At 46.3% G+C, this 22,010-nt stretch overlaps 1 protein-coding gene across 1 annotated transcript; it reads right to left on the bottom strand.

Annotated features, from left to right (window-relative positions):
* Positions 1 to 210: 210 nt before the first annotated feature.
* On the bottom strand, positions 211 to 21,706 carry LOC149347871 (transcription factor IIIB 50 kDa subunit-like). The gene is made up of 5 exons (XM_089587572.1): positions 21,153 to 21,706; positions 15,473 to 15,805; positions 7,110 to 7,211; positions 2,795 to 3,097; positions 211 to 672 (listed from the first exon to the last, which is right to left on the bottom strand). The coding sequence occupies exons 1-5, from the start codon at positions 21,213 to 21,215 to the stop codon at positions 292 to 294; spliced, it is 1,182 nt and encodes a 393-aa protein (XP_089443698.1). The 5' UTR covers positions 21,216 to 21,706; the 3' UTR covers positions 211 to 291.
* Between the last annotated feature and the right edge of the window lie 304 nt (positions 21,707 to 22,010).

The following is a 22,010-nucleotide window of genomic DNA, read 5'->3' as shown; positions in this document are numbered from 1 at the left end:
TTTTGGGGGGCTGTTCATAAATCCAGACATCCTTCCTGTTTGAAGTCCAAATTACCGAGGTTTTACCGCAACATATTGTGCTAACAACTCCAACTACAGATTTTAATGCAAATTTTTTTATATATATATTTGTGACCGAACGTAGCTACTTGCAAAATTTGGGCAGTTCGGTGTTCCTTCCGCCTTGAAAGAAGCACTTGGTAGCAATGACACTCTTCCTTCTGTTTAATAATATTTTAAATCCATTCGCGCAGCTCTACCACAACAACAGCAATAGCTGCAGAACCGTGGTCACTCCTTCCTTGCTTTCTTTCGTTCGTGGCTTTCTAGAAACTCCTTCACAGCTTTTGCTTCTTGCTCGCTTCTGATATAGTTGTCGATTTCAGAGTCTGAAAAGTCCACGCCACCGTCATCGCAGCTCTTGGATGCTAAATCCGTGTCCTGATGGAGAGGACAGCTGGGCCTCTTCTTACTCTTGCGGAACGTTTTGAAGATGGCGGCAGACACTTCCGTGGCCGTCTGATCACTGCCACTGCCACCCACTTCTCTGATGGCGTCTATCGCCAGTGAGGCTGAGTAGCGGATGATGTCTTCCACGTACACAGGTGCCTGTTTAGGGCTAAGCTTCTTGCCCTTCAGCCACGGAATTTGCCCAGCCAGCTGTATCAGCACCTGTGAAAGCCATTTACTCATTGATTATGGTACTCCAAATTGCCCGAAAGCGTACTTGTAGGGGGGATGTTGTTACGGATGGAAAAAACTCGGAACAATGGTTAAGAGAGCAAGGTATCGTTCTAACAAATGCAAGCATTGCAGAGTGAAACATCAAGACGAGAGAGCAAGTTTTTCCAAGAAAAAAAAAGCAATACAAAAAAAAATTGTATGGCAGACTACACTCTCGTGTAAGACTGATGACACAACGATGCTGTCTGAGTTTGGTTTGACTAAGTTAACCGCGATTATGCTCGTCATTTCTATCGGTTGTCGTCTGTAGTACCTCCCCCCCAGCCCCCTAGCCAAGATCAACACTCAGTCATCAGTACGTACAAGCGTTTATTTCAGTACCACCCATGACGCCTGATGCCCCCTGCCGGAGCGGACGACAACCATTGTATTAGTTGTTGTCCGCTCTGCCAGGGGGCGTCAGGCGTCCTTGGGTGACCTCATTACTGCGAACACAGCCACTGCGCACGACTAACGGAACAACCTCCGGCTTAAACAGCATCGCTGTTGAAACTGCAGAATGCAACACATGGTCAGTCTTTGGCTACGCGCTATCACAAAGGTGCCATCTGAGCACGCTCGCAAATTCCTTGTCGCTTGTCAACACCTGTGGCCCGTAATGCTGTGGAGAAAGAAAGAAGACTGGGATACTTTTGTTCGGCAGGTAATTCCACATATTTTTCTGTTGGTAGGTGGCTTTTGGGAAAACTTAGCAGTTGATAGCGATAGGATTGCGATCAACCGATTTAAGTCAACACATAGTTACGGTATAACCGTTATCGAGCATGTCCTTCAGGGTGGTGACGCTAGTGTTAATCTAATAGTCTGTTCCAAATCGCGCTGCACTATTTTCAATAGCTTCCAACCAATCAGCGAGGGTTACAGACTCTGAGTCCCAGACTGCAGCTGCATATTCTAAGGTAGCCCAGTCGCACAGTTGCATGGACACTCGATGGTCACAACTACAATGCTTAGGCTGGCAACCTTTGCCTTAACTAACGCTGTAAAAAGAACAGTAAGGAAGCAATTAAGGATAGAGGGACAGAAGAGCCCATGTGTTGGTGTGCAGCTCATGCTACTGGATTGTAAGAGAGGGGAAAGTGTAGAATATAACTAACACAGAAGGTATGCCATGAAGACAAAACTTAAGTGACCGGCCCTAAAACACTATTTAATGTGCAATTTTCTCTGACAGACAAATTGCGCTGTTTAAAAAGCCCGCAGGCAGGCAGTATGTGGCTTTGCGCAGCCATATAAACCTGCGGGGATCAGTAGTTATAGCATCTGGTAGCTCAGCACAATGACACGGGACCAGACATACCTACTTCCCCTAATGCAGAACGGGCTGACCTCTACTTCTTTGTTCACGTTGCCCAGAGGATCATTCAGGCCTTGCAGAAAAGTCATTCCTTCCAGTCTGCGCTAACGTTACTCTGCAAGCATACTATATTCGGCACACGGGTTATTAGTGAAATTTCACAGCTCTACCTAATTTGGAATCTGCGGTCAAAGCACAATCATATTTCCACGCCGACACATCTTAAGAACAGCTAGGTGTTACTGCATATGCACACGGCTGACATTTTCACAGTGTTGATGAGCTTATTCTGGTATATGTGAACAAAGCGTCTTTAAATACAATGTGTACAAAGAAAAAAAATTTACAGTTGAGCCACGTTTTTGAAATCAGCATTTAGATATGAGCTGCAGCTAAACACAAGCCCTCATCAAGCCTTGCGTCCCTCCCATCCGAAATTTGAAAATGCTTTCATATCGACAGTTCAACAGTACCAATTACACACTTGTTTGGTATGGCCTGTTGGTATGTGGGGGTTCAACATCTCAAATCTGCACACGAGCTGCTAGAGATGTAGAGGCTTCAGATTAATTCTGACCACCATGACTTCTTTGGCACGCACAGACAACGCAAGGCATACGGACACATCTTGCATTTCGCAGTCCAAATGCGGCCACCGTAGCCAGGATTCGATCCCCACGGCCTTGGGAACATAGTCATGATGCCATCATGGTGGATGCCCATTCACACTTCAACATTCCCATTGTAACTTGCCTTGTTAAGTGCGCGAATGGTGTCACTGATTGCCCCCATCAAGGACAGGCTGTAGCGTTGACAGAAGGCCGCGTAGGTGACGTGGTTGCGGGTGGTGATGTCGAGCGACTTCCACGCGATGAACACCAGGGCAGCTGCGATGTTGTGGGGCGACCGCCCTTCAAGGAACCAGCACGTGCGTAGCGGTTTCAGCAGCGTGGTCGCACGTGACACTACCTCCTTACGCTCGGAGGCATCGAGGAACTGCGCGGCCTCAGGCAGCAGCTCGTCCAGCGTGGAATGCACCGTTTCCCGATTTGTAATCTGCGCCGAAAACATCATAAGTGGATGCAGGATTCCCTTTGTTTATACACTGCCATGTCTTGTGTCCATGAAGTAAGTGACAGTTCATATACGAGTTACATTTACTGGCAAATCTGAGTACCGTATTTTCTGGTGTATAGGACGCACCCCCCATATAGGCAGGCTGTCATTGAAAAGTTTGGTATATAAGACGCACCCCAGTTTACCCAGTTAAGCTAGTGAGGCTTAATTAAACACGCTTGCGCGACCATCGCGAAATGCACCCTACTACCTGTGAGAGTGATTGAAAAAGTCAACACTCGTGCCATACCCGCCCATGTTTTAGCAAAAAAGAAAGAAAAACGAAAGACTCGCCTTATGTCCATAACAACATTTTTTTTTAAAATTAAAACTTCGAAGTCTTCATCTTCGGATGCGCTATCAGAAAGTTTGCCCATTTCGGGAGGCAAAGCAGCTGAAACATTCTCTTCGCACTACGTACACGGAGCAAACACAGTTGCAAAAGGTGACCAAAAAAGAAAGCCGGCTTATCTTGAAAATGGCGAGAAGCGCGATTGTCGCCATCTTTTGGCATTTCACATTACTTTTGCTTGGGGCCTCCAAAACGGCCATGTATTTGTGACCTCGGAAGTTGTCATCCCCGTTTCATGATAAAGTTCACCTAAAAATGTTGCGCATGGCGGTCCCGGTATTCAAGTATTAACCGTGTTACAACCGCGTTATTGGCAGCGATGTTTTCGGTGAAAAAAGCTTGAACATGAACCTGAGTAATTTCTGAACTCGCAAAAAAAACGAAAAATTCGCATATAAGACGCACCCTTGTATAGGACGCACCAGTAAGATTTTTGAAAAAAAGGCGCGTCTTATACACCGGAAAATACGGTAACTGAAATGAACACGCATAAAGCTGCGCTTGAACTTGTATCTGTTACCTAGTGCTAACATGCCACACGAGCACATTTAATGCCATCAAATACTCCGTGCCTCAAGTTTGAGTACCATTAGTGCGGTCCTACATGCACAAATTTAATGGCACTGGACCTGCTGCCAGTTGCACATAAAATGTCTACTTTAGGCGGAATTCCAATCTCTCAACTGTAAAGCACCCAAACTTCCAACTTCACGTTGGAGCTCGTGCAACAACATTTTTTAAATAGTGGTTTTGGCTGAGAAGCATCCCAAAATGTAACCTAGAAGATAACACGCTTCCTAGAAGGACTGCAAATGATTTGCGTGCTGTTAATTCCACTCTCTCAACTGTACAGTACCCCAACATTCCGTGTCACCTCCCGGTTCAACTCACAGCTTTTTAAACAGCGATTTTGATTTGAAAGCATCAAAGAATCCAACCTAAAAGGTAACACACACCCAGGGAAGATCATTAAGAATTTGCATGCTGTCAATTCTGTGCATTAAAAAAAAAAGACAAAAATTTTTTTTCCAGTAACAGGATTTGATAAGAATGAGTGTTTTTATTTATTTATTATTTCAAAATACTGCAGGCCTATGTGGCCCAAGGAGGAGTGGCAAACAACCTAACAACACCATCCTAACAACACCTAACCACCAAACAACCTAACAGTGCTCTTATCTATTCTCACAAAATTTATCCTACTTGCTCTGATGTGGCATATGCTTAATCAGAGGCTGTGGGACTGTAGCGTTGAGAGAGTGGAATCATGCATACTCTCGTCCCCATTCCTCAGGCAGTACAGCATGCAACTTCGTTAGTAACAAGCTCACATCAAATAGCAAATAGATTGACATTTTTTAGACAGACGAGCAAATCCTCTAAATTTTCATTACCACTGGTGTCATTTTTTTTTCGGTACTTATGGCCTGACACTCGTGGCCAACCTTCTTGGCTTGTGTGTTGCTCGCGCATGGGTGTTTGGATACGTTATAGATTTGCCGACTAAAAGCAGCAGAACTTTCTGCAAGATAATTTTGGTATTACATTCTAATGATATTGAGAGCATTTTGGGCTTAAGCGGAGACACTGCTCTTTGAGGGGGGGGGGGGGGGGGGGGGGGACTTTCCGGCGGTTTAGCAATATGCAGTTTAGCATTATGCATTATTAGCATTATTAGCAGTTGTGCGCCATTTCTTTCCTCATAATCAACGGAGTCTACATTGTTGTCAACATCAAGGAACCCAATGAACGCCAGTGACCTATTGCTCCAGTCAGGCGTTCCTGCCACGACACTGTCAATGCCAACGCATGCAGCGCACATTTCTCTGTCAATACTGCCACCTAGCTCAAAGCACGATTGAGGTGTCCTGTGACCCAAGGAGCTAGTTATGCTTCCTTTCCTGACTCTCAGAGGCTTCACGTCCACCTTTTCCTTTTGCAGGGTAAGAGGCTTTCACACTAAACATTTTTATCAATGAAGTCACATTTATGCAATCTTTGGGGACCATGCATTTTTGTGTGTTGATTATAAATATGCCATTTAACTTAATGTAAATCAAGTCCTTGTGCATTTATGCAATGTGTATACGCTATTTTTTGGAGAAAGATTTCAAGATATTTTGCTGCAAGGAACTTGCTTAAATGCATAGCATTACTTTTTTGTGACATCAAGGAATGCAATAAGGGTAAAATTATCACTCTGCCTAGCACAGAGCTTGAGTTAAAGGATTTTTAATTTGCTATTCAGGAAAGAGGGATACCAACTTTTCTTCCTGTTTCTGGAGTGGCGACTTCAAAACCCTATAGCTCAACTTCTATGACAAGCAGAATGATAATTTCACCCTTACTGCATTACTTAGGTCAAGAAAAACCAATCACGTGCATTTTACAAAGTTCCCAGCACTAAAATTTCTCTCCGAAAGACTTGATAATGTAGTGCATATTCAGAATCAGCACACAAATGCACATGTTCTCTGACGATTGCATAGTTTTGACTTCATTAACAAAAAAATTTTTGTCAGAGCAATTGCCGTGTTCCCAGCAATTAAGACTATTTTCATTACGTATGCATGAAATGTAATCAAATTTGGCACAGATAACTAATTTTTTATGCTCATTTCAGAACTGCATTTTATTTTTAAGTCGTCCTTGGGCCATTCAGGAAAAAGCGTACACATTTTTGTGTTCAGAAGGTCTTGTTGTGTGCAATAAAGCTATTAGTTCCTTTTTGGATGCCCAGTACTAATAGAAATAAAGTTAAACTCCAGCATGCATATTTCCATGAAAATGTTCCTTACAAAAATAATGCTGAAGAACTATTGCACATGTACATAGAAAAAGCGAGAGCTCTATAGCACTCCCCAATGTGTGAGGATGCACGCACAAAAAACAGTCAATGTACTAACTATCATTTGTTATGAAATGCCAATGGGATGAGTGACAGCAATCGCAGAGTGAAAGTTGAGATAATCAACTAAAAGTTTATTCCCTTGTTAGCCACATTGATCGCCTCATGTGCTTTTGCTTTTGGTCAGTGAAATGTGGCACTGCAATCAATGGAAGCTCTTATCTTTTGATCTCTCCTTTTCACGGTAATATTAAGCTGGTAGTCCTCCGTCGTCAGAAACCCACAGAATTCGTGATGCGCCAGGGCTATCAGAAGTGCAATTCGCGCACAATTTTCGACGATCACACATTAAAAAAGCACCATTCTGTAAATTTGTACCGCACATTTCGCTACAATTTTCTGTCACGAGAGAGCAGAAGATACGGGGATTAAAAAGAATTGAGAAATCAAAAGTTTTGCTAAATTGCCCATTTTATTTGTCGCCCATGGCAGCCGCAAAGGCGAAGCTGCCATGGGCGCTCAAGACGCGCTCGGCATATTCATGAAATCATGTTGCAACACCAGCGCCGGTACTCAACCTGCAAACGAGCCGTCAACAGCCCAGCACTACGTGACCTCGTTGCTCTGAGCCGCAAAGACGACAAAGCAGCCACAGGCGCGTACAGGGTGCTACCTTTGTTGTCCATGCATGCGGTGCGCACTCACCCGTGGCTTACCACAATAATAATAATTAAAAAAAAAGTGTGACCCACCTCCCTGATGATGCCAAGTGCTTGCCATATCTGAGCGCCCGAACACTGAGCCCTACTTGACAGTGTGTGCAGCAATATGGACTGGTTGTTGTTCCGCAGTACCTGCAATGGATGAGGCTCACTTGCAAAGGCGCTGATAACACCAGCTCTCATCCTTGGCCCCCGGTTGCTCTGGGTAATTTTATCAAAGAGCTATCACTGTGACAACTCAAACAAGCAAGGGTACCAGGATGCTAGATGTCACAAAAATGACGAAGCTGGCAGTTGTTACCAGCACTAATCAAGGTGTGAATTGCGTGAAAGGTGTCAGTGCACTAACATAATGAATTAAATTAAGGAAAGTAAATGGAGAATGTAGCATGTCACAAGCAGTGACTAAGACCGCATGTTTCACTCGGTGTTCCGGAGAATAGTTCCGAATCTAGGAAGAAGCAGCAACAGGAAATCCAAATCGATGATTGGAAAAAAAGATGGACTCCTGTTTGTGTGGGGTAAGTCGAAGCGACCCATCACAAAGTGAGTTGTTCCTGATTTGCGAGTGGAGCCTAGGACCTAAATCGAAATCGGCCACTGATTCCAGGGTGGAGCAAGAAAAACGTGTTCTGAATAGCCGAGTTGAATATTGCCATCAGTTACTAATTATCAACAGCAGCTACTGCAACAGCATGTTCCAGCTTCGGAGGAAAGGCACATGATATATAGCCTTTACCACAGTGCTAAAAAAAGTTATACTAGGTTGTAAGTCTTGGCCTTTTCGGGTTTTACAATGAAATTGCAGCTGGGATGCACCTATCCTTGCCAGGTGTATGATGGATAGCAGCAACATGGCAAGGAAGTCATCTCAGTGGTGGAACTGGCAACTGGCTTCTTGTAGCAGCTTTTGTAGCAGAAGAAATCGCAGTTTGTAGCAGCAATTTTAAGTTTTGTAGCAGGAAAAATGGCATTTTGTAGCAGAATTCGAGCTTTTGTAGCACAAAAAAAAAAAAGCTTCGTACCAAAATTTCGTGCCAAAAAACAGTTATTTTAAATAAAGAAGCTTTGTTGTATTTCTGGAACAGGCATTTGCTCAGACGTTTTTAGCAACCACAGCCATGCAAGAGCAAGCTTCAATCCCAAATGCAGTTTAAAGTGCTTGGTTCCTTAAATAGAGCCGAAAATAAGCAAAACAGGAGGTTTTCCTAAAAACACTGCCGTTTTTATTCAGAAGAGCGACATAATGAGATGCTCAACAGAACTATAAAAAATGATACCGTTCTTAAAACAAACTTTCAGGTACTATTTCTTCCCTCTTCTTGATCACTCCAGCTTAGACAGTGCCGCTGCGAGCTTTTCCTGTCCATTCTTCAGAAGGGCTTGTCCACTCTCAACGTCTGCAAAATGTTTAGACTTGACACCTTTTGTGAAAAGCAGCTCAGCATTGGTGATCATATTCCTGGCCAGTCTGATCTCTTCTTGTACCTTCTCTTCATTCTGACCTCTTTTCTGGGTGTCTTTGTCCTGTACATCACAGCCTTGTTTCGCTTGTTTTGCACGGGTCTCTTCTCCTGCATCTGCCTCCAACCGTTGCAGCTGACGCTTCCGCGATCCTTTCACCGCTCTGATTAATCCTTGTGTCATAGGAATGGCAGCTGGATTTTCTGCCCGATATAAGTTGTGGGGACGCCTTCGTCCCCTGCGTTCGCTTTCCCGCATTGCACACCCCACTGTTGTTAGCTCCTCCGAAACGCGCTCTTCTGTTTTGGTTACTTTAACTAACAGGGGAGGGCGCTCGCGTCGTAGCGACACCAGCGCCACGGATGGCGTTTTGCTGCGCGCGCGCGGGGGATAGCTGGCTCTCTTCTCCCCGGGACAGGATAGCGTGTGGACGTTCACGCGCAAAGCTCCGCTCTTGGCCGCGGGCGTCCTCGTGTGGAAACGTCTTCCCCTCAGCTCGTTCCGTCGGGCCTCGGAGTTTATCCCTTTGCCCTACCGTGGGCGGACGTTCGCTCGTAGCCGTGCTGGTGAGTCGGACATCCTAGATTCCTCAGTGTATTTTGTTGCTAGCTGGCGTTATTGTTGCTATAGCAATAAATACCTTGTTTGTGTCAGCCAGTGTGTCGTTCCTTTGTTCCCGTAGAGCACGGCCCGCCGTGGTCGGCGTGCGCTCAGCAGCGTACGCGACCACGGGGTGGGGTCCGCGCGGTTTTGAACCATGTCAGCCGCGCTTAAACGGGGAGAACGGATTTATCTCCCCCATTTAAACCCCACATCTGGCGCCCAACGTGGGGCCTGCTCTTGGAACATTGGACGACAGTCTGTTCGGTTCGAGGAACGCTCTTTGTCCGGACTTGACAAGTGCTAGGCCTAGAGTGAATTTTGATCGCTAGGACCTGCGGCATGCTTTCTTGAGTGCGAGGTGTATTGCGCTGCAGCATGTTTGAACTTTTCGACATGCTCAGCATGTTTTTTTGTGAAGTTTTCTTCCTGGAGTTTCTTCAAGAACCACTTGGTCCGCATCGAGGGAGCGCGAGGCCTAGCGCCCGCGGAGTTGCCGAGCCCGAAGCGAGTGAGTACGGAAGCCGCGTGGGTGGTCCGAGTTTTCTGTATATATTTTCTCGCTGTCTCTTTTTCGACTCTGGGAGCCGGGTGGCCTGGGGCCACGGGTGCAGTAACGAGCTCGCTGGTATTGCAGCTCGGCACCGGGCGTTCCGACACCGTCCGATACGGTGGGCGCCGATCGCTCAAGCTGCTTTGTGCAGTGAGCGGGGAGGACCACCCCACAACGCTGATGTCTCCTCGCGGCTGCGCGCACGAAACCCGTTTCGGGTCTTTCTTTTGTTGGGGTTCGTCGACCTTCACAGTGGCATTGAGGCCTAAGGCTATTCATAGCCGCCTGCACCTTGTCAAAAGTGACACGACCACCGGACCGTGGTATTGAGAGGGGGCGCACTTTGCTGGCCCACCCGTTTTTTTTAACCTCGCATGAACCGAGCATTCTCGTTCAACTCAAGAAAGGGCTTTGTTCACTCGAACTTTGCGTTGCACAGCCGCCCGACACATTTTGCTAGCGAGTTGAGCATTGAGCCACCAGGCCCTTGTGTACACCGTTTCCCCTCCCGTGACCTACGTTAAAGGCATGCGGAGTGTGTTTCGTAAATTTTACAGATCTGGAGCCACTGCGGCTTGCTGTCCTGTGCACATCGTCTCGCTGCCGCCTGCTGCGACGGAGCGGCCTGTATCCTGTTCGCCGCATCCATCCGGGGCAGCCGTGGCGAGACCAGACAGCAGCCACGTCTGGCTGCTGTTGCCCTGGCGACTACTGCGGAATCTTGGCCTGCAGTGGTCAACCGGCCCTCCTCTTCGCGGGCCTGCGGGCACTTAGCCCGCGGGCCATGCGAGTCGTCCCAGCGGAGACCTTCACGCCGCCTTCGGAATACCGCGGAAGACTGCGTGCACCCTGTCAGCGTGACCTCCGCTGCACGACCTGCCTCAAGTGCATGAAGACCAGGAGACTCCTCCATAGCATGTAACTTGCAGGCGCGTGGGTCTATTTAAGGTTGGGGGGATGTGGGGACGCCTTCGTCCCCTGCGTTCGCTTTCCCGCATTGCACACCCCACTGTTGTTAGCTCCTCCGAAACGCGCTCTTCTGTTTTGGTTACTTTAACTAACAGGGGAGGGCGCTCGCGTCGTAGCGACACCAGCGCCACGGATGGCGTTTTGCTGCGCGCGCGCGGGGGATAGCTGGCTCTCTTCTCCCCGGGACAGGATAGCGTGTGGACGTTCACGCGCAAAGCTCCGCTCTTGGCCGCGGGCGTCCTCGTGTGGAAACGTCTTCCCCTCAGCTCGTTCCGTCGGGCCTCGGAGTTTATCCCTTTGCCCTACCGTGGGCGGATGTTCGCTCGTAGCCGTGCTGGTGAGTCGGACATCCTAGATTCCTCAGTGTATTTTGTTGCTAGCTGGCGTTATTGTTGCTATAGCAATAAATGCCTTGTTTGTGTCAGCCAGTGTGTCGTTCCTTTGTTCCCGTAGAGCACGGCCCGCCGTGGTCGGCGTGCGCTCAGCAGCGTACGCGACCACGGGGTGGGGTCCGCGCGGTTTTGAACCATGTCAGCCGCGCTTAAACGGGGAGAACGGATTTATCTCCCCCATTTAAACCCCACAAAGTTAGTCATAAGTTTCGTTGCCTTTCAGCTTTGACAAAGACATCGAAGACGTGAAGTGTCCATCCACACAGGCAGTGCGCTGACAGTGGTCCCTTTGTTCACCTTCGGTTGCAAAGCAGCGACGGCGATGTGGCTGCCGGCAGATGCGTTGCCGGAAGTGTTGCCGGCAGACATCAGTTTTGGTTTCACGGAAATGAGTTTCGGTTTCGTTCTCGGCAGAGTTATTGGAGTTATTCAGAGATATTTCGGCGCAGGCGTGGCGCAAAAGTAGGCAAAAAACCGATTTTGTAGCAGCATGTAGCAGGATTACCCATTTGGCGCAGTTTGGCGCAATTGGCGCAGCAGTTCCACCACTGTCATCTGAGCGGAGCACAGAAACATTCAGTTTCGGTATTTCAGTGGCCCTTTGGTGCAGACATGGAGCAGAACTAAACGAAAACTGGATTTCGTAGCGGCATGTAGCAGAATCTGCCACTTGGCACGGTATCACACAAATGGTGCAGCAGTTTCATCACTGCACAGTGCAAGGCTTCCAAAATGCAAGACTCATTAAACAGATGCACTGAAATAAAGTAAAGGAAACAACACAGAGAGGCAAGTGCACACTACGACCACCTAACAGCCGGTAAAAGGGCTGTGGTCAGCACTCCTAAACATAGCCTAACTAAGCATGATCAGTGTGGGGTGAACTTAATCCAGTTCACAATAGTCAAATACACATTTCTAGTATTTCATAGCGCCCGCAATCTCCGCAATTACAGCATGAGAAAACAAAGATACTATCAAGCTTCACTGACTCTTGCATGTGTCCTCTGTTTTTCGGCAAGAAGCTTTTTTAACATCACCGACAGCACACTGCCACTGCAGCTTCTGTGTTTACTCAGACTTTCAAATCATGACTGCATGTTGCCGCGCAACTACAATTCTTTTTTCCACAGTCATGCCTCCATGTGTTTCTTCTGAAGTCGGGGATTACGTCCGCACACTAACAGGCAGAAGAGAAAATGCCTGACAGCACCTTCTGAAGCGGAACATGACAGCTAACGCAATTTACGTATCGCACGCATACTGTACTCCACGGACAGATAACTGCGAATCCTCAATGAAATGAAACATTTCTATTGGCCATTACTATTCTCCTAACTATGAGAGTGGACCTATCACGAGCACACCCTTACTCAAGTGCATATGGCAGGTTTTCAACTTACGCTTACCATCGGCGTCAAGAAATCCTTACGGCGCCAAAGTTCCACCCCTGCATGATAACAGTGAACTACACTTGATCAAGGAGGCCTTTTCACATTCACAGCCCTAATTCAGTACTGTGGTCGAGCTGGCACAAGTAATTGCCAGATATCTGCAAACAATTACTACGATTAGGGCCCCTAATTTTCTGTGGTGAAAAATTTTGAATTCCGTGAATTCAAAGCGAAAAATCTGCAACATTCTTCCGGAAACACCACAAAATACAGCATTTCATTTTTGAAACATGCCTCACCTATTCAGAATGTACTTCCATTAAAATCTAAGATGGATGTTGCAATGGAAAATCATGTAGTGCTTGGTATTCTCTTTGCTTGATGATTGGTTTTTTGATTTATTGGGGTTTTAATATCCCAAAGAGACTCAGGCTATGAGGAGCGCCATAGTGAAGGGCTCCGGAAATTTCGACCACCTGGGGTTCTTTAACGTGCACTGACATTGCACAGTACATGGGCCTCTAAAATTTCGCCTCCATCGAAATTCGACCGCCGCGGCCAGTATCGAACCCGCGTCTTACGGGTCAGCAGCCAAGCACTACAACCACTGAGCCACTGCGGCGGACCTTTTCACTTGAAGAATGGTGCTTATTTGATCCTTGATCCAATGTCCCCAAAGCAATTGAATTACCTATGGCGATGCCCCGATGCACAGTCCTGCACCTTTTGTGGCAAAGGTGCTCACAAGCAAGACACAGTCCCACAAAACTTCGGCACTTCTTTGCTGCTCACTTTCATTCCTGGATGGCCCAATACAGTAACAGGAGGAAGACTCGAGAGCGTGGATATTGATGCAACTTCCTTTCCTGTCTCTTTTTTTTCTATGCTGCCGAGCAGCACACACAGGATAGGGTTTATGGTTTATGGGGGTTTAACGTCCGAAAACGACTCTGGCTACGAGGGACGCCGGCTCGAGAATGGACGCTGGTAGTTACTTGAAACTAAAAATGTTTTTTGCCACTACTATTATCATTAGTTCCAAAGGCGGCATTACTGTGACTCTACCCATGGAAGCGTGTGAATGCCTTGTCATCAGAGCCACTCAACATGCTAGCTTGCTCGAGTGGCTGGATAGTGAGCACATCAAGTCATCACCACAACTTCCTTCACTTCCACATTCTAGCTTCAAAAGAATTCAAATGATAAAATTAATCATATTCCCATCATTCTGTCCAGCCTACTGAAGTCCACAACAACGAAAATGTTGAAAATGAGAGCGTAACTACAAACACACAATTCTGCCAAAAATGCTCCAAGTCACAATTTTCCACAGAAATGCAGAAAGATAGGAGCACTAAATATGGCTGCCGCAATAGGTAACAGTCAAGCTTGAGTCATGAAGTTCAACAAAGCAGATACCGCATTCCCCACAGAGTTCGTCTACTAGCACACTACATGTCACATAAAGGTGGTAACACACAAATGACTGCGACAGAAAGAACTTGAGGAACCACCAGCTCGCTTCATATTGCAAACATGATCCCATAGGAGAGTTTCAACGACTAATAGCAACTGTGCTTTATCGTGTAACTACAGTACACCTAAAAGCGCAACAGTCACCGATAAAATGCGAAGTCTTGCATTCTAGCAGTGTATTTACATGGCATCATGGCATGTTATAGCAGAATAAGTGCCTATCGCACGGAGGAAGGAGAGAATTCAGGAGAGGCCGTTACGTCGCATTTTTTAAAGCCGGAAGTGAAGGCTCCCACTCATGCTCGGCCGCAGTCTCTGAGCACTTGCACATGCACAGCAGACAATGCAGTTGAAAACACCACTACACCCAACATTACTACTGGCTGTCATCATCATCATCATCAGCCTGACTACGCCCCTGCAGGGCAAAGGCCTCTCCCATGTCTTTCCAATTAACCCTGTCCTTTGCCAGTTGCGGCCACCGTATCCCCACAAACTTCCTAATCTCATCCGCCCACCTAACTTTCTGCCGCCCCCTGCTACGCCTGCCTTCTCTTGGAACCCACTCCGTTACCCTCAAGGACCACCGGTAATCTTGCGTTCGCATTACATGCCCTGCCCAAGCCCATTTCTTCCTCTTGATTTCAACTAGGATGTCATTAACCCGCGTTTGTTCCCTCACCCACTCCGCCCGCTTCCAATCTCTTAACGTTACACCTATCATTTTTCTTTCCATAGCTCGCTGCGTTGTCCTTAACTTGAGCTGAACCCTCTTTGCTAGCCTCCACGTTTCTGCCCCATAGGTGAGTACCGGTAAGATACAGCTGTTGTATACTTTTCTCTTGAGGGTTACTGGTAAACTGCCATTCATGATCTGAGAGAACCTGCCATATGTGCTCCACCCCAATCTTATTCTTGTAGTTATTTCCCTCTCATGATCCGGATCTGCGGTCACTACCTGCCCTAAGTAGACATATTCTCTTACTACTTCCAGTACCTCGCTACCAATGGCGAACTGCTGTTCCCTTGCTAGGCTGTTGAACATTACTTTGGTTTTCTGCATGTTATTTTTAGCCCCACCGTTCTGCCTTGTCGGTCTAACTCATTGATCATGCTTTGCAGTTCATGTCCGGAGTGGCTTAGCAGGGCAATGTCATCAGCGAATCGCAAATTACTCAGGTATTCTCTATTAACTCTTATCCCCAACTCTTCCCATTTCAGGCCCCGGAATACCTCCTGTAAGCAGGCGGTGAATAGCATTGGCGAGATCGTGTCTCCCTGCCTGACACCTTTCCTTATAGGAATTTTATTGCTGACTTTATCGAGGACTATAGTCCTTATGAAAGCACACAACTTCCGGCACATTGTTTGGCGTGCAGGTTGGATAGGGAGGGCCTCTCGTGAGCTGTCCTTCCTCCATGGCTTATCACAACAGTTCTACAAATAAGCTGCAACTATCAAGCCTAATGCAGTGCCAGCACGAAAGGGACGAAGCTCTCATCAAAAGCGGTCATTTGAGAATACAGCTCTGTGCTGCGACCTCACCCGATAACAGCAGGCTGCGGCGAAGGCGAGCTGCTGCGTCAACGGCAGTTGCGCCACATGCTTGTTGAAGAAATTGCAGGCCTCGTCCCTCATCACCGGATCCATGCCAAGCTTGGCACCCTCCTGCTTTATCCAGTCATTGCAGCGGAGCCGGTTTCTCGACAGTCGAGTCTGGTAGTGCGTGCCCCGCTTGCTCCCTGTTCGAACCAGGGACAGGGTCGCGGTCTGGGCCGAGGGCACAAAGCTGAGGCCCTCGCCCGAGTTGTGGCCTGAGTTGAGGCACAGCGGAGCAATGTCGACGACAGCTCCACACACAGTGCACACCTGCGAAATCTGCACGGAGCCGGTGAAAAAAAAAAAAGGCTCACTGTGAACATTCCGGCCAAGATCCATGCTCAACTCGAAGTCGTATCAATGCATAAAGGGATACATAACCAGACAATGATGTAATATTCAGTAATTTCCACGCTAACACGCCCAAAAACAAAACACGTATCTTAAATACACGTATTTTCTGTATTTATTTTCGTGTATTACAAAATACTGGTTGTGTAATACTGGAAGCTGTATAAAAAAGGTTTGTGGAGTTTGTAAAAAAAATTAGCACACAATTCCTAATTGCAAAGCAATATTTAAAGGCAGTAATATACAACTGCAGTTTCTCCAATACAGGAAGCCAAGAAACTAGGGCAAACGCCCTGTCCATGTATGTTTGATAACTGTCTCAACAAAACTGATTCTGTTTCATGCAACAAAACTTGCGGCAAAACACTTACATGACACAACGAAGTAACTAAACATACCAGTCTTTACTGTCTTTGACACAGCAAAGTAACTAAACATATCAGTCTTTACTGTCTTTATCGGGTTTAACGTCCCAAAGCGACTCAGGCTATTCGGGTCACCGTAGTGGAGGGCTTGAGATAATTTCAACCACCTGGGGTTCTTTAACCGTGCACTGATATCGCACAGTACGCGGGCCTCTAGAATTTCGCCTCCATAGAAATGAGACCGTGGCAGTCTCATTTCGAAAGCACAGTGGAAATGACTAGTTGGCTTCGTAGCCAGTTGTAAAGCATTTCGTATCAGTTTCAATAGAGAAGCTGATTGCCTGACCTCTGTTCTTGAGCAAGATTAGCAGAACTGAAACCCTTTTTCAATGCAGCCGACACTCCCCATTTGCACATCTTTATAAAGCTGTCCATTTCAATTCATTTTATAAGCATTAACAAATATACCTTTGAATAGTGAAAAATAGAAATATATACAAACAAGAAATATAGAATTCATTACTTGCACAGAACTTGGAATAAATAAACAAACAAGGAAAGAAAGAACAAAACAAACTTGAAGACTTGCCCCTCCACTCAAAAAAATGTTCCGGAGAGTCTGGTTCATGGCATTAAACTCTGTGTGATACCCGGCCAAAAGATAATTGCATCAATGAAGTTGAGGCTTTCAGCAGTTAATGTCATAAACCTTTCCAGTGCAGCAAAGATTATTACAGACTAAGTGTCATTAAAGGGGCCCAGAAACACAATCTTAGTTAACTGTTTTGCCTGTTGACTACATACGGTGAGTTATAATGGTGCTATTAGCGTCGGTAATGCCGCATATATTCCGTTTTTTAATATTTTAATGTCCTCCCAAAAACAACTTCATGGCTCTGATGGTGTCGCCACACAGTGGCGGGTTTTTAGCAGCGGATATGACATCACCTGGCGCGAGCTTGATGATCGGACAAACAGTAAATATACTGCAAATTGTGTGAATAAATAGAGACACATTTTGTCACCTGTCTGCGTTTTATATTAGATCAACAAAAACAACTTGTTTGTCTTAGATAAAAGCCCTGCAAAGCAAGTAAAATAAAAATACACCACCAGGGGCGCTCTGGCATGGAAACGACGCTGCCCGTCTCGGCAAGAACGAGTTACACAGAGCAGGCAACCATGGAGTGCAAACTTCCGCGACGTGCTCTGGCTCGCTGTTTTGATTGGTTGCGCCAGGTCCCGTCATTGGGAGAGCGAAATAGGAGTGGGAAGCCCCGCCAAAATCGAGTTGAGGGCAGCGTTTTGTTTGCTTGTATTTTGAAATTCCTTCACTGAATAACTCCCGTTCCTGTGCATCGATTCCTGTAATTCTTTTTAAGTCAGCATCTGTGTGACATAAAGAATCCTCCTGAAGTATAGCCGGTATCCGCCCAAGCAGTGTTTCGCAGCCCCTTTAAACACAAAGGAAAAAAAGTGAAGGGGACGCATAAGCTCCGCCTTAAGGGTATGACGCGAGAGCTTAATGGGTCGATTCCCATATGTGCAGAATCGGTCATTCACAACTTTTCATTCACAGATCCCTGGGAGTTCTCGCACCCCTCCTGGTGCAGCGGTAAAGGGATGCGCCACTGCCCTGCGATGGCAGGTGCTCCCAGTGGTGGGCCTTGCGTGGCCCAGGTTGTTCTTCCTGAGTGACCAATCATTACTTTAACTGCCACCTGCCAATGTTAGCAGTTTGCTCACTGTCCGGTGGGCAGGTTGTAATGACGCCGCAAGGTCACGTGACCTGGGTGGCCGACCTGCCTCCTGGATTGCTTCTCTGGGGACCACCTGCCAGAGCCATGGCCATGATTTTTCGATCACAATGTCAGCACCGGCTTCTCTGGAGAACGCAACTAAATGCACTAAATGCAACTAAATGCACCCGCTACAAACTGCTCTCCATGCGTCATGCAGATGTTGTGCATCGGCTGTTTTCTATGATTTCTATACGTTTTTCTATTTTATCACGTTGTATGCCCAAGCCACAAGCACTCCAGGGATGTCGCTTCCATGCCTGAGATTTCATAGAGCCACAACATGCAGGCTAATCTCTCCCTTGACAGGGGCATATGACAGTCATTGCCTGCACTAGCAACATTTAAAGAGACGTCAAAGACAACTGCATTCAATTTCTGTTCTTATGGCATATTCCGATCCAGAGCGAGTATTCTTTCTCCACAAAACGGAAGAGCATGTTTCAATAGGCAACTGGGATTCAGATCCAGAGTTCTGATTCGACCAAGACAGCGTGCTTCCTCGCTCTAAAGACATCTGCCACCTTTACGGATTCGGAGAGCTGCTCTGAATCCTCCGGAGCAAGCCATTAGTAAAAATAGATTCTACGGCTCCTCCTGGGTATGTTCGTGTTTGTTTGGAAGAGAAAAAAAAACACATTTACAGCCCAGAAAATTAAATACAAAACTTTTCGTACCATTAGATTCACATTTGCGACAACACAACCGAAAAGGACTCCAAGATCACTGTTCGGATGTTTATCACAGAGTAGCTAGCCTAGCTTCAGAAATGTGCACTCAAATATCTGTCTTGACTTCACCGCAGTCTGCAAGCAAAAACGGCCAGTGGTAGCAATGCCTTTAATTTCGCGACCTTCTCTAGCTTACAAAAGCTCAGCTTTCAGTGAAAGTAGCTTCTTTGTCAAATGAGTGCGATAATACACCGAAAAAGGCTAACTTTATATCGTCAGCGTCCCTCTGAGAGCCACGATCACTACCAGCTTTATAGCGGCTACGAGAATTAATCCACTGTTCCAGCACATACGGCAGCCAACTAGTACAACTACAAAGCACAAAAACGTTAGATATACAGTGTGCAAAAATTTTGCCTTGAAAACCAGGTTATTAATGTTACTCTTGTTGCTGTTGTCATTGTCATCAGAAACTGCAATGATGTGATGAAAAAGTTATAAGCATAGTAGTTATTGCAATTATTCCTGTATATATGCACGCAAAAATTCAAAACAAAGGTAGTCACTGATGAACTTTTAGTAAAAACTGTTGACCACAATCTGAGCTTTGAGTCGAGTTCAGACATCCAACCCATGCCAGCAGACCTTGCCACCCTTTCTCCATCAAATGTTCAGAATGGCTGTAATGCTATTTGTGATAAGACGGATTCTTGAAATCTTTTCCTTCCTATCTTCTTTGCGAAGATGTCTTTGCATATTTATCTGACTATTCAAACAGATGCAACTACATGACTGCACAATTAAGTCATAAGTGCTTGTAAAGGGGGCCAGGATTCTGTAAAGTTGGGGCAACATCACCTTTCTGAACCAGTTCCCTGCATTTATCGTGCAAAATTCAAGCTTGAACAGCACTGAAATCTCACCTGAAAGGAAATGGCTAAACTGTAAAAAAAAAAAAGAAAGAAAGAAAGGATTGGAAATGGGCTGCATCAAGGCATGAGAAACTGCAATCCATGGCACGGTCATTTCGTTTGTTTCATTAGTGGGGTTAACGTCCCAAAGCGACTTAGGCAATGAGGGACGCCGTAGTGGAGGGCTCCGGAAATTTCGACCACCTGGGGTTCTTTAACATGCACTGACATCACACAGTACACGAGCCTCTAGAATTTAGCCTCCATCGAACAAGCCGTGACACGAAGACAGCTGTAACTATATGGTTCAGCTGTGCTGGCACTTGAAATTTGAGGAGCAGAGCCGTGATTCATTCGCCCTCTGGGTCAGTAGTGCTAGTGATATATAGCTGGCCCACAGGCTTCTTGAAAGAAGGTTCTTTGAATATACGAGAAAGTAGTGGTCTTGTGCAACTGAGAAATTTAAAAGCGTGTGTTGAAAGAAGGTTCTTTGAAAATATGAGAAAGTAGTGGTCCTCCACAACTGAGAAATTTAAAAGCATGTGTTAGAAAAAAAAAATGGAGCATTTTACTTTCCCCCGTTTAACAACCGCAGCAGCAGAAGCTGTTTAGAAAAGGGCTTCTCACAAACCAATAGAGCATCCTAGGCATAAATATACTCAAGCAGTCTAAAACAAAGCATGGCTATGAACGAACCACTGTCTGTGACGTCGGAGTAGTTTTAAGGCAGTTCACCCAGACCACTTGGAAAACTGTCAAATATGTGTGATGGTGTGCAGGCCCAACTGGCAGCTCAGTAATACGTGCTAAACCCACTTCAGCCAGTTGAAAATCGCGCAGAATGGAAGCTCTGCAACGTTCAGAAACTTCACCGAGGGTAACAATTAGCCAAACGATCCGCACTGAGAAAAGGAACCACAAGTCGAAAAAAATAAATCAGTTCCTCAACAAAGGCATGTGCAGCAGTCTAGTTAATTGCTGACAGCGACATCATTTATCCAAACTCGAAGGTTAGGTCAGGCCAAGGCTCGCGCCTGCCACACACACAAGACAGCCAAATAAAGTAAAATCTCGAACTTTCAAAATCCAACGACAGCACTGGCTCTGCGAAAAGCACAAAGTGCTGACTGAACAACGTGTCAATTATGGTAGAGATGTGATCAGTTTACAACCAGAGATCTTTGCCCCAATTCCTAATCAACTTTATCTTCCACGACGTCCCGAACGTTGTCTTCCATGAAGGCGTCCAGAATCATGACATTGGAGACTCGTAATGGTCCAGCGGTTGCAGCATTCAACTTGGTAAAACGCAGTGAATGCCTCATTCACACTGTCATCGTAAAAGGACCATCTTTACAAGTCTTTACAGAACCGGTTGTTGCGAATACCTAACAGAGCAATGACGATTCAAGGCAAATGCATATTCAGCAGCAAATTAAAGGATCGCGCGCTCGCTAACTTGCTGACGCACCAAAGGTACTACTTAAATAGCAAAAAAAAACCTCACAAACTACGAGTCGGCCACTTACTCCATCTCCGCTGGCATCGGTCACCGCCGATGCACCACACGAAGGACAGGCAGCAGAGGCCATGCCGTAATGCTCAGGCGTGTTGGGTTTGCACCGTGGTGTAGTGTTGGTGAGGCATTCTCCTATGATCAAGAGCGAGAATTCATTTCAAAAACAGTTTTTCCGCGCCCGGCGGAACAAGACCGACATAACACGCATAGAGACAATAAAGATAACATGACTGCGACGCCGGCGACCATGCCAGCGACGGCGACGCCATGCGACGCCGCGGCCATTATCGAGGTTGCTAAGCGAACTTCTCTCCAAATCTTTCCATCCTTCCGCAGGAGCCTGCCGCTACAGTGGTCCTTTTTTAATTGATATTAAAATTCTTCGTGCTAAACTCTGTGTCCAAATTTGCAAACTATACAGCTCCCGCAGATGCAATGTAAACCATGTAAGCTTCGTGGTTGGTTGCTGCTATCGCATGAGCAAAGTTATCCTAAAAATTTTAGGAGTGGACCGCGACAGCGTGTTGCAGCGCTGCCAGGGAGTTCACGGAATGCCATCGCCCGTTCAGCCCGACGCCTTGCCTGTTGGAAACGCCTTTGAACGCAACGCATTTTTGAGGAAAGGAAATGACACAGTAACTGTCTCGCATATCTCTCTGGACACCCGCAGCGCCCGATGCGAGTGACGTGCAAAAAAGTGTGGTACGAATGAAATGTGTAGCAAAAAGTAAATAAAAATCATTACATTAATCTCGTTTGAGAGCAAACTGTGGCACAAAGTTTGAGAACACCCTTGCATCAGTGCAGAAGCGAAGACAAGAATAATATGTTATTGGCGTGATAATACTGTTAAAGGGATACTGAAGCA

This window comes from Amblyomma mixtum, chromosome 4, assembly GCF_055824585.1.
Source record: "Amblyomma mixtum isolate Tamu chromosome 4, ASM5582458v1, whole genome shotgun sequence".
NCBI lineage: Eukaryota > Metazoa > Arthropoda > Arachnida > Ixodida > Ixodidae > Amblyomma > Amblyomma mixtum.
This window is presented reverse-complemented; position numbering and strand designations above follow the sequence as displayed.

What these genes read in the sequence shown, in the direction of transcription:
- LOC149347871 (XM_089587572.1), bottom strand. Translation starts at nt 21,215, where the DNA reads ATGGCCTCTGCTGCCTGTCCTTCGTGTGGTGCATCGGCGGTGACCGAT. An exon ending in CCGATGCCAGCGGAGATGGA is followed by an intron (nt 15,806 to 21,152) that starts GTAAGTGGCCGA and finishes GGCTCCGTGCAG; the next exon opens with ATTTCGCAGGTGTGCACTGT. An exon ending in CCATTCGCGCACTTAACAAG is followed by an intron (nt 673 to 2,794) that starts GCAAGTTACAAT and finishes TGGCTTTCACAG; the next exon opens with GTGCTGATACAGCTGGCTGG.